The 13,242-nt window shown below is 42.7% G+C and overlaps 1 protein-coding gene across 11 annotated transcripts in view; it reads right to left on the bottom strand.

The window, feature by feature from the left end:
• LOC145351715 (fibroblast growth factor receptor 3-like) overlaps positions 1-13,242 on the bottom strand; it is a 170,276-nt gene that overhangs the window by 97,842 nt on the left and 59,192 nt on the right. For all 11 annotated transcript variants that reach the window (XM_080201408.1, XM_080201330.1, XM_080201671.1 and 8 more), the window contains exon 3: positions 12,193-12,462. In XM_080201408.1, the coding sequence (XP_080057534.1) occupies positions 12,193-12,462 (270 nt within the window). The remainder of the gene's footprint in view (positions 1-12,192; positions 12,463-13,242) is intronic.

Here is a 13,242-nt window from a genome sequence, read left to right as displayed (position 1 = left end):
TAGTCAACATGCAAAACTCACAGTAAAGGAGTCAGCCAGAACTAAGGGAGGAAGCATCAAGTCACCCCCGAAACTGTCCTATTTTCCAGCAGGGGTGGAAATTGAGGAGTCAAAAAGTTTTACAGTATGGAAAGAGGCCCTCCAGCCCATTGTGTGCTCACTGGCCATCAAGCACCTTTCCTAATCCCAATTTCCAGCACTTGGCCCGTAATCTTGTACGTTTTGGCACTTCAAGTGCTCATCTAAATGCTTTTTAAATGTTATGAGGGTTTCTGCCTCTACCACCCTTTCAGGCAGTGAATTCCAGATTCCCAACACCCTCTGGGTGAAAAAGATTTTCCTTACATTCCTATAAATATCCCACCCCTTAACTTAAACCTGTATCCTCTGGAAGAGCAGCTTGTTTTTCTTATCCATTTATCAGGAGCACGAGGAACTGCAGTACCTCGAACTCCCACTATCTCTGCTCAGTTAACACAAAACAACGATCAGCGTTTTTGGCCATGGAGATAGGTTCATTTCTAGTGACCTCCTGTCCTGATGGGGGGAGGGGGAAGGTTCCTGGGGAAGAACAATTAATATGGGGTGGGGGGCAGAAAAATTAACGGGGGGAAATTAATGGGGGGGAAATTAACAGTGGGAAATTAACGGGGGGAAATTAATGGGGGGGAAATTAACAGTGGGAAATTAACGGAGGGAAATTAATGGGGGGGAAATTAACAGTGGGAAATTAACGGGGGGAAATTAATGGGGGGGAAATTAACAGTGGGAAATTAACGGAGGGAAATTAATGGGGGGGAAATTAACAGTGGGAAATTAACGGGGGGAAATTAATGGGGGGGAAATTAACAGTGGGAAATTAACGGGGGGAAATTAACAGTGGAAAATTAACGGGGGGAAATTAACAGTGGAAAATTAATGGGGAGAAAAAATAAATGGGAGGAAGAAAGGAAAGTTAAATGGGGAAGGAAAAGTTAATGGGGAATAAAAGTTAATTGGTATACAGGGGAAGTGGGGCACATTCTGGCACAACTATGTTGCCATTGCCGTGGCTGCTGTTCATGATCGTTTTTTAAAAAGAGAATTAAAATATCTGCATTTTCAAATTGACCAAGTCAAGGTATTTTTCTACCATGGAATAAGCTTGCTTAAAAAAACCTTCTACTTGTCTTCAATCCAATGAATTCCCTTTTCCGCAGGCAGTTTGACACCCTGTTCCTGGCAGGTTGGAATAGAAACATAGAACATTACAGCACAGTACAGGCCCTTCGGCCCTCAATGTTGTGCCGAGCTATGTCCAATCCCAAGATCAAGCTATCCTGTCCCTATCATTCTGGTGTGTTCCATGTGCCTATCCAATAACTGCTTGAAAGTTCCTAAAGTGTCTGACTCCACTATCACAGCAGGCAGTGCATTCCACACCCCAACCACTCTCTGAGTAAAGAATCTACCTTGGACATCCCTCCTATATCTCCCATCATGAACCTTATAGTTATGCCCCCTAGTAACAGCTACATTGTTTCCAGAGGAGCAGTTGGAGTGGAGACTCAGCACAGAAAGCTTGAAGGTAAGAGGGATTTTTACCTTACTTTTTTCGGAGGTTTTTTTTTCCTAAACTGGGAGTGTTAAACTGGAAGTAGGCCCCAGTGACTGGGGCAGCGTCAATAAAATGGCCGCCTGCCTGCCTCCATGGAAATTTCCAGACCCCTAGATGTTTACCTATTTAATCATGGCCAATTAATGATGCGGGCCTGTTGCACCTTAATTCTTGCCCACCCATCAGCCGCCTCTCCCACAGCTTTGGAGAAAATTGGCAGGATCGGAGACACCGGCGGCGAATCATGGGTGCAGTGGCTCCCTCACGCTCCCCCGCCAACCAACAGTTGCTGCCCCGCACTCGCTTTCTTACTCGTTTCCACGGCGATCTGACGCTCTGCACCAGGGTTCCTGCTCACCCCCCCTCCCAGAGCCGGACATGCACCCCTGCTGCTCTGTGAGATCCAGCAGCACACACATGGTGCACCTACTCAAGATTTGTTTGTGAGTGAGGCTGCTAAACTTAAAAAAGAATAATTTTACTTCAGTGCGCCTGTCCCTTGCCAGTGTGAGGGTGTGGGGCTGAGTGCGTGGGGTGGTAATTGCCATTTTGACAAGAAATGTCAAATTGACCTAACAATCTCATACTTGGCAAACAGATCAAGAATGAGGAGATTTGAAAGTAAGTGGCGAAAGCAACCTGAGAAAAATCTTTTAGCGCAGTGAGTGCAGTGGAGGGAGGTTCAATTGAGGCAATTGAATTGTTATTTGAAAAGGAATGATGTGCAACGACAGTGGTGAATTGTTCGTTCAGACGGCTGGTACCGAAATGATGGGCCGAGTAGCCTCCTTCAGCACTGGAACAATTCTGTGATTCCCATATACAGGCAGAAAGAACTTCCGTTTGTATGCAACACCTTTCTTTATTGTGTCCCAAGTACTTCAGAACTCATGAATAATTTCTGAAGTGTCTGCTAGTTTGCCAGCTCCCACAAACCAGCAATAAATAAATGACCAGTCAATCCGAAGAACAAAGAACACAATAGCACTGGAACAGGCCCTTCGACCCACCAAGTCTGTGCCGATACAAATGCCTCTCTAATATTTTCTTGCTTCCACATGGTCCATACTCTCTATTCATGTATCTGTCCAGATGCCTCTTGTTGTTATAGAATCTGCTTCCACCACCTCCTCCAGCAGCGCGTCCCAGGCATTCACCACCCTCTGTGTGAAAAACTTGCCCTTACATCTCTTTTAAACATTCCCCCTCTCACTCTCAACCTATGCCCCCGAGTAAATGACCCTTTGACCCTCAGAAAAAGACTCTATCCACTCTATCCAAACCTGTCATAATCTTGTTAACCTTTATCAGGTTCCCCCCCCCCCCCAATATCCTCTGACACTCCAATGAAAACAATCCAAGTTTGTTCAACCTTTCTCCAAACCAGGCAACATCCTGGTAAATCTCTTCTGCGCTCTTTCCAATATGCTTTCGGTAGTTTGGCGATCAGAATTGTACACAATACTCCAAATATGGCCTAAGCAAAGACTTATACAGCTGCAGCATGATTTTCCAATTCCTATATTCAACGTCCTGACTGAAGGCCAGCACGCCATACGCCTTCTTGACCACCTTGTCCACCCGAGTTTCCACCTTCAGGGAACTGTGGATCTGCACATCTAGATCCCTCTAATGTGCTAATATTTCTACTATTTACTGCATACTTTCGTTCTGCAGTGCACCTTCCAAATTGCATCATGTCACATCTGCTTCAATGCTGTTGGCCAAGAAACCAGGGCAACATCTCCCAACCTGTTCTTCCTTGAATGGTGTGATATGATCTTAGACTTTCACCTGAACAGGCCTCAAATTAACACCTCGGGTGCTTCAGTCCTGTTCTGGAGAATCAAGCGAGATTACGGGCTTAAATCTCTGGATTGGAGTTTGAGCCCACGGTCTTAATGCAAACAGATTCAGTGAGTCGGGATCATTCTCCAAGAGACACACAGTATCTGAAGTATGTATTATAGAATATTTTTATTTATAATTTATACTGCAGTTTTTATGAGTGTGGAAGGTAGACGTTACCCTTTAAGAGAAATGTCTGGTGATCTCAAAACAGTGAAGCTCTGTGCACGCGTTGCACACCTAAACAGTTACTGCATTTAGGGGTAGGTTCATATATCAGTTAAATCTGGCTCTGGCAAGCTTCCCATGTCCTGCTTCCAAACCATTTCAGTATGAATTGGGGTTTTCAGTGAAGAAAAGTCATTTAGGTCATGTTTTTATAGAATCAATCCTCGACAGAACCTCATATTCACAGATTCAATCTCGGGTCTGTGCTGAGTTGGTTGATCGAGGAAGGCACTAATAACCAGCTCCAGTATTGAGGGAGGGGGAAATTGAAAAGGGCTCCTGCCTCGCACATCTGACAGGAGATAGGAGTACAGGTGCTGGGTGAAGGTTAGCTTTTCAGTTTGATAGTAAAAGCCGAGACGTGGGGATGGCCACCCGGGCAAGTACTGCCTGTGGTCTTGTATGATTGGCTCCTCCTCCTTCTCTGCCTCATTGTCCATTGATCTCACTCAGTCTAATTCAATCACTCACAATATCCAGCAAATGGAATGTAAGTCACATTGGCAGCTGAGTATAACAAGTGAAATTCCACCTTTATAATAGCCAAGTCTGCCATTTTTACTGGTCTTTGGGGGACTTTGAGAACTGCCTCAATGGCTGAATGAACCATACTGTTTGATTCGAACGGCATTCTGGCTGTTTTACAACTTTTTTTTTGTTTACTTTATTCCAATCCAATCAAGTCAAATTAAAGCCAATTCAGAGTCCCAAGAAGTTTGGACATTCCTGATCCAACCTGGCAAAACAGGGCTCTCACCTCCTGTCTTGGGCTTGATCTACATGATCCAAGCTGATTGGAGTAGGTGTAGCTCCTCCTCCAAGGCTTGATCTTATTTGCATCTCAGCCAAAAGGCCGAGATGTCGCTTTAAAAAATTGCTTCAAATAAAGCTGAAATGTAACCTAATGACTTCAACCAAGTGCAGCATGTCGATACTACACTTGATCTTAGCCAAAAGGGTTTTACAACTACTTTAGGGGATCGAATTCCATGATTCTGTCCGCATTTTCTGTTGAAAGTACGAACAAGTGGCCTTGCTCACGAGTGGTCACTTTTAATTTTACCTGGTTGGGGTTGCACAAAATGAACGTGGTTAATTGCAGATAAAGGCCAGGGTCCGGGAGAGAAAATATCAGTGAAATCCTTTGCTTGTGAATGGAGTTTCACTGTGGTTTAGACACTGGCTTTCTCCTACTGGGAGCTTGCTTCCAATCAAACTCAACAAGAAAGTCTCCTCTTTTTAAAGATCCTGAATGAAATGAACTTGGACAGTTTCAATCCAAAACCATGCTTAATCTGACTCTAATTTCCAGTCTGACTGTCAGTCGTGGATCTGAGTCAAAAGTTTGACAGCTCAAAACACGCTCCAAAGATTTAATCACATAATCCAATTGTACAGTGGTGTACCATCTAATGTGCCATCTCTTGGATGAGACAAAAAATGGAAGCCCCACCTGCCCTCACAGGTAGATCAACATTCCACTGCACCACACTTTTAAATTAGTCACAACTGTACTGTGCATTTGATTCTCAGAGTCAATTTAAAACAGCTTTCATTTATATGGTATCCTTAACATGATAAAACATCCCTTGGCGCACCATGGGAGCACTGATATCAAACTACGTAAGGGAGGGGTATTTGAACAGAAGACAAGCTTGTAGAAAGGATTAGGTTTTAAGAAGCACCTTAAATGAGCAGAGGGAAGTAAAGAGCTGGGAAGGTTAAAAGAAGACGATCCAGAGCTTAGAACCCGTTTGCTAAAGGCTTGCTCACCAATGGTAGTGCAATGAATGGATGTTCAGGAGGCTAGAATTGGAGAAGTGTCTTCCCGTATTCATACATGAACCTAGACATTTGAATATACTAAGTATCACAGCTGAAGCAACTTCTATCCTCTCCCAACACACACTAACACTTTCCAGTAATTAGGCACACAAAGCTGGCTGATTTATTTTTCTCTCGAGCCAAGGAGCACTGAAGCCAATCAAAGCACCTAACCATGGCTTAAACTCAGCTAGCTCAGCGTAGATTGGAACAAATGTTGGATCTTTGGCTCCTAATAACTCTGTAGCAAACAACAATGCGCATTTATCTAAGAAATAACGGAAGAGCTTGAATATGAGTGGCAGCTTTTACAATTTCTGGGTGCCCCCAAGTACTTCACTGGCAATTAAGTGCTTCTGAAATGTAAATGGTGCCTCTGGCAGGATAGCACTCGCTCATACTGTGCTGAAGTGTGCCCCTGGGTCATCTTCTAAAGTTCTTGCAGTGAAGCTAAATGCTGCAACTTTATAAGACCCTTGTCAGACCCCACTTGGAGTACTGTGCGCAATTCTGGTCGCCTCAGTACAGGAAGGATGTGGAGGCTACTGAGAGGGTGCAGAGGAGATCTACAAGGATGTTGCCTGGATTGGGAGGCATGCCTTATGAAGATAGGTTGAGGGAGCTAGGTCTCTTCTCCCTGGAGAGACAAAGGTTGAGGGGCGATCTGATAGAGGTTTATAAAATGTTGAGAGGAATAGATAGGGTGGATTCTCGGAAGCTATTTCCCAGGGCTGAAATGGTTGTTATGAGAGGACACAGGTTTAAGGTGCTGGGAAGCAAGTACAGAGGAGATGTTAGAGGTAAGTTTTTCACTCAGAGGGTGGTGAATGAGTGGAATTAGCTGCTGTCGGTGGTGGTAGAGGTGAACTCGCTGGGGTCTTTTAAAATGAGTACATGGGATTTAATGGGATTGAGAGTTACAGGTAGTTCTATGGCTTGGTAGGTATAGATGTGATCGGCACAACTTGTGGGTCGAAAGGCCTGTTTGTGCTGTAGTGTTCTATGTTCTAAAGCCTTAACCTTCTAACAGGGATGTGTGGGTGCTTCCATTCAGACAAGGTTGACATGTAATGAATGATACTTTCTGCTATCAAATTAGCAAAGGTTAGTCAGTACAGACCTTGATCTGGTCAACTCCTGACAAGACAAAAGCATTTGCCAGTCTTTCGTAAGTTTGCATTAATGGTATTTGCCTAACAGGTGCACACTTTAATGGAGCAGGACATGGGTGAAAATTCTTTCACACAGAGAACTCCCTTTCATCCGTCACTTGATCAACTCCAGAACTACCTCCCAGCAATGTGCACATTGTTTCAATTGAATGCAGCTGCTTGAATCACTTAGCAAGTCCAAGTGCAGCGGATGATAGTCCAGCCTGGTTACTGCCGCATTTCCCTTGTGTGAAGCAAGAGTTTCGCTTTAAAGCTAGTGACTGGGGGAATAGATGACATTGTATGCACCCAGAGCGAAGCTCCTGGAAATTTGGGAAGGAGGGTCACAGGTCGGGCAGGAGAGGGCATCAGGCCTGTGGAGATGGGCTAAGTCTGGGGAGGCAGTAATAGGAAGCGGAGCTGGCTGGGAGAGGTGGTAAGGCATATCTGGAAGGAGACAATTCACATGTGCTCCAGAGTTCAATTTTACACACACGGGCTAATTTATTTCAACAAGCCTCCAAACAAAGGATTAATCTGAATATGTGAAATGCCGGCAGCCCAGCTGGTTTCAATATTCACAAACTAGAGTCAATCAATTTGCAATCAGTCATCAACGAGGTCAATTATGGATGGCAATAAATGCCCACATCCCGTGAATGAATAAAAAGAAACAACCCAGGCAAATGGAAACATGGGGTTCCTTTAATATACTTGGCCGTAAACTAGGGATTAAAACGCTTGCACTAGTCTCCCTCCACCTTCTGCAGGAAACAGCATTCCTCTCACAGCTTCACTGTAAAACTCAATTAAAGGGATCATTCCATTAGGAAAGGTGATGGGTTATGGTAAGATTTGGGACATTTCGAACTGTTACTGATAGAAGATCGAGTATAGAGAAAAACTGCAAGTTATAGTTCTGGTGGAATCTCCTCAATACAATGATTTTTGAAGACAGTGAGAGATCTGGAAAATCATTTGTTTCCCCTTCATCTAATCTGACACTTAAATCCACCCACTGCACCATCCAAATAATTGATAAATGAATCCAGGATTTTGTCTTCCAGCTGGAGGCCAATTCAAATTTATTGGTCAGTGTGTATGCCTGAGTCATCCTAAATTTACCATTTATTGCTTTGAACCTATATATCTTTGTCTTAATTTTAAAATTTAGTTCAAGTAATATTCCATTAACTATCCTATGTCCTTTAATATTATCTCTCAAATACCTCCTTTCCAAGGTGAAAGGGCCAAGTTTCTCTAGCATGTAATCATTTCTGAAACCTTTGAAATAAGGGATCAAAGCTCTTCTCTCCAAAGCCTGAATGCCTCCCTTGTGGTCTCAGTGGCCAAGGCAAACTCATAGTTTGTTATCAGGTTGAAGAAGGCTATTTGTTTACATTAAGAATTTGCATGCAGTAAATTCCTAAATATATCCCTTTAAGCCTAACTAGGCCATCAAAGATTCCTTATAATTAAACATTGCTCTTCTAACGTATTTATCCAGTGAGAAACTGAGCCATCCAGCCTATGAGTATCTCTGCCTGTGCCGACATAGCTCATCTCAGCCGAGGTGGCAGTGACAGCCTCACCATTTCTTGGCTAGTGAAGGCAAAACTGGCTCCTAATCTTTATCCGGTGGTCCAAACTGGAAATGAATGCATGTTGATTGAGGGCAGGTTTTGTCTTGGTTATGAACCCTCAGCTTCATTATCAGAATGATATTGTTGCCTTAGTCTGCCAACTCACAGTGTCAAGACCCAAGTGAAAAGTGACTTTATAAGTAAAGAAAGGCAAGCGGTGCCCGCAGAACTATTTTCAAAAGTAAAGCCTCAAAGAGGAAAGAATAAAGTTAAAACCGAGGAAGAAAACTGAGTAAAAATTTCTATTTGTGCACATATACTTTCAATAGGTCAACATCATTGTGCAAACAGATTCTCATATATTCCTTATTCCTGTACTCACTATTCCTATACCCAAAGATCACATCATATATAGACGGATCAAAAATTACACAATTCATCAATTCAAAATTCACATCCAACAAGTTTCAAAGGCCTGTGTTTGTTTCTGATATAATTTTGTTGTATCCATGCTGGACCATAGTCCAAGGTACCACTGCAGCCCCTGTCATAGCTCATGTCCTCGTCACATGGAATGTAGCCTGCCGTCACTTTGGCCCTACCCTCCAGAACCTCCAGTGCAATTGCTTAAATACTCACTTTTAAGGAGATTCCTCAAACACCTCATGCTCCCATCTCCTGAGTTATCTGCTAAATTGTCAGCATCATTCTCCACTTGGAGGAACTTCATGTTTATTGTCATGAGAGAAATTATTGAAAACGCAGCCTTATGTTGATGCTGATTCACAAGGAGCCCCTTCCGACTTTGCCATCTGGCCAGTAACCTGGCAGAAGGGATCATCTGCCCTCTACAGAACCCACTAGATTTACATTGCATTGATTTCAACAGATTGAATATCAGCTGGTGTAAGTGATCTGCTTTGCCAGGTTTCCTCCATTTGACCAAACTGAAAATGACACACACTACAGTCAAGTATTTCCAGAGCCAAACCTTCGAAGAGAGTTATTAAAGCTCAGGTTATTGTAGAAATCTTATGGTTTTAGACTGTAGAACGATGTTACAATTCGCACATTTCCCAAAGACCATTCGCTTTTTTAAAAATAAATCTAGGCTAACGGTTACCTGTTACAATTTGTCTCCCAGACAGACCAATTATAAAATGACACAGAACAGGAGACCATTTGGCCCAGCATGTCTGCATCAGTTCTTCTAAAGAGCTATTCCCTGTTCTTTCATTCAAATCCCTTATGCAAGTTACTATTGAAGCTGTTTCCAGCACTTTTTCAGGCAGAAAATCTCAGTCACTGGAATGATTTGGGCTGTATGTTCCTAAATGTTGTGGTTTCAACAGCAGGAAGAATCATAATCATAATCCAGGCACATTTACTTCATCTGAAGGGAGACTTTATTATAAAAGTACATCTCTGGCCGTAAAGTGCTCTGGAGAGCCCCAAGGTCATGGAAGGTGCTATAATATTGCAAGATCTTTCCAATTGAGCTCACCAGATGGTGGAACAGACCTGAGGGCTTTTCCAATATTCCTCCTTCTTATTACTAATATCAGCTTGATAACAAATTCAAAATTTCAAAAATGGAATTGTCACAGTGGGATGCTTCGGAGCTAATGAATATCGTTCTAAATTGTTGTTCCCTTTGAGATTTGGTACTCTTGTGAATTAGTCTTGAAGAGTGCAAGACAAAAACTTCGACAGATGTCTCTTTTTCTCAGCAATACTCAAATTCTGTACTACCAAAGCGACTAACGTACATGTTGGGACAGAGCAGGATCTTTAGTGTAGATCCTGTCCATGCTATCTGATGTAGGAACTTGTGGGCAAGAAAATCCCTCTCATCAGATACCTTTCACCCCACTGAATACAAATAGTCATCCCTTGCTTCCACACATGATTTATTGTAATAACTCAGCAAATTAAGGCAAATAAACTGTGAAGGACCCAGGTTTGCTTCCTTGACATAACTGGACATAGTACAGCTACAGGAAAACTCGATTAAGGAGGAGAAAATTGTATCCATTTCTGATAATGACTCCAGCAAGCCTTGAGTAGCTTTTTCTTAAATAAATCATTCTTGGGATGAAGACCAGCATTTATTGCCTATCCCCTGATTGCCCTTGAGAAGGTGCTGCTGAGCTGCAGTCCATGTGGTGTAGTACACCCAGAGTGCTTTCTGCAGTGGTTTCATACAATCAAGTGGTTTGTTAGGCCACTTCAGAGGGCAGTTAAGAGTCAAGCACATTGGCGTCATATGTAGGTCAGATCAGATAAGGACAGCAGATTTCCTGCCCTTGAAAGACATTAGTGAGGCGTTTTGACAATCTGGTAATTTCACAATCTAATATTGAGACTAGCTTTTTAATGGCAGATTTAATAATTAATTGAATTTAAATTCTCCCAGCTGACAATGGGATTTGTCTCCAGAAGATTAGTCCAGTAATATAACCATTACGCCACTGGTCACCTGAGCCAAGTACACTTTGACGTGAGTGCAATGTTTGGGCTCTAAGTAAGGATAAGTTCCACATTCGCAACATAAACTTTTGCAGTTGATTCACCTACCAACATGCAGAACAAGGAACTGAGGGATGACGGATGCCATCTTTGTAAGAAGGGGGAGGGGAGGGGAGAAGAACACTGATGCAAAGTTTATTCCCTGAGTAAATTATTGTTTAATATTTTGCAGAGCAAGTATCTTTTACAAATGAATGTCAAAACTTACCACTGAGTTCCTCTTACCATGTCCCTGTTGCAGTATTCCCTTGCCTTTAGTGTCTACTCTTGACAATTCTTGTTGTCAATTCAATAAACAGTTAAAATGGTAATAATATGGCCTTTTAATGATTTCTTCATGTTTGCATGACAACATCTGATGTAAGGCTGCAATGGACACCTCCCTGGGGTGAGAGTGCTTACTGCTTAGGCTCATGTACTCTTACATTTTACCTGGGGGCAGTAATCAAGGCTTTGCTAGTGTTGAGGAATTCAGGCACCCTCGAGATACATTCTTACTTTGCTACCCTCGTAAGAATTTTATTGTTTTCTTTGCACCTTACACCTGGGGAGCAATGAGCATTTCAAACTGTGCTTTTCTTCTATTCTGGTCTCGGAGAGTATTTAAAACGAGCTGAATGAAACTGATTGAGGCTCCACTATTTGAACGTAATGTTCAAATTTCACTAATTAATATTTGAAAGTGGAACATTTACACTTCAAGTCTAAATCTTTGTACTTTTTAGTGTAAAGACATTAGCATGATAAATGTCGGAGGTAAATAAGATGTAATTTCATTTTCCAAAAGAAGAGATTTTAGTTTCTCTCCAGGAAGTTCTGACACCCACTGCAGTCTGGTTCCACAACTACAAACAATTCTGCTATCTCACCCAAGTAAATTATTTTTCCAAGTCTGGCACTGTTGTCATCTGATACTTACACACCTATTTGTTCCTATAATCATTCTTGTGACGTGGACGTTGCTGGGCTTATAATGCCGACCCCTAGAGGGCACTGGTAAGCCACTTTGGAGGTAATTTAAGAGTAACCCACTTTGTGTGGGTCTGGAGTCACATACAGGCCAGATCAGGTAAGGGCGACAGATTTCCTTCTGCAGGGGACATTGGAGAACCAATTAGAGTTTTAATGACAACTAAACCATTCATGACTAGTTTTCAGATTCTCAAGCTGCTGTGCTTGGGGTGGAACTCATATTCTCTAGATTATTAGTCTAGGAACACTAGACCAGTAACAAAACCACTGCAGCACCATTCTCAATCCATTCCTTTATTTTTGTCAACCCAGAGGTAACAAGGCTTACTGCAGTCTCCAAGGGTTGGCTGTCTTTGCAGAAGTTAGCTAACTCAGCAAATAATCAGAGACTCAATTTCTTTGTACTACCAAACAGTCATGTATTTAGCACATAGACAGCATGTGATTTGACAGCACTCACCTGTGACTTTTATAGTGAAGTTGCTCAGAATCTCATTGGTGCGCCAGAGTCTGCAGGAGTAAATGCCAGAGTCATCGTATGAAACATTGATAATTTTCAGCACTTTCTGTCCTACTTGGGTTCTGTTGTTCGGCAGAATTCTAAGTCCATCTTTTAACCACACCAAAGCCAGTGCGGAACCTTGAGGATTGCAAGACAGATCCAGTGTGTCCCCATTGCCGAGAATGAACTCTTCTAAAATGGTGCGCCGGCTTCCCAAAGACTCTGGACCTGGGAAGAAAAAGTGACACAGTTTTAGCAGTGGGTTCATTGAAATGTTTAACTTTCACATTTACACCTGTTTCTAATCTTTCAAGTATTTCCCCTGCCCCCACCCCCAGCATCTATCCTGTCCTCAACTAATTGCCTTCATTGTCTCCACAAACGTTGTTCCTGAGGTCAAGAGAGACCTTATTCCACATTGCTTCCCATCTTTGCTTCAAGATGACCTGGCTGACACATTACCCCTCCAGAGGTACTAAGGCTGAAACATATGAGACTAGAATTGGAACTCGGGGGCTAAATCTCTCGTGCTGGGAGATCCCAATGCAGGAATCCAAGCCAGATTTACATCCCACAACTGGTACCCCTTCTCGGTAAGGGTTTTACTGTGTTAAATGTAACCCATTTATCATGCAGACGTAATTAGTCAGCAAGGGGGAAGCGGTACGTGTGTGTGAGATTTGTCCACGCGCTGTTTCTTGGTTGCGAGTTTGACTTCAATGCCCCTTGACATGCTGCTGGCAGAGCTATTTGTATTGGCTGCTGCATATAGTTTGGCACAGAGAAGACACATTTCTGGAGGTTTTCTAGACATGGTAGCTGCTACTAGAGTATCTGCCAGTGAAGGCAATTGTGTGGTACAAATGGCCCATTACTGGCAGTGCAAAATTAATGATCTCCATTCAACTCCCAGCACATTTCCAGTTTTCCTGCAAATTACACACAAGATGTTTGCCCGTAACTACCACATTTATCCAGTCACAATTTATACTTGGTTTTCCTTCCATT

Source organism: Carcharhinus amblyrhynchos, chromosome 1 (assembly GCF_965287045.1).
Source record: "Carcharhinus amblyrhynchos chromosome 1, sCarAmb.v2.hapA, whole genome shotgun sequence".
In the NCBI taxonomy this organism is placed as follows: Eukaryota; Metazoa; Chordata; class Chondrichthyes; order Carcharhiniformes; family Carcharhinidae; genus Carcharhinus; species Carcharhinus amblyrhynchos.
This window is presented reverse-complemented; position numbering and strand designations above follow the sequence as displayed.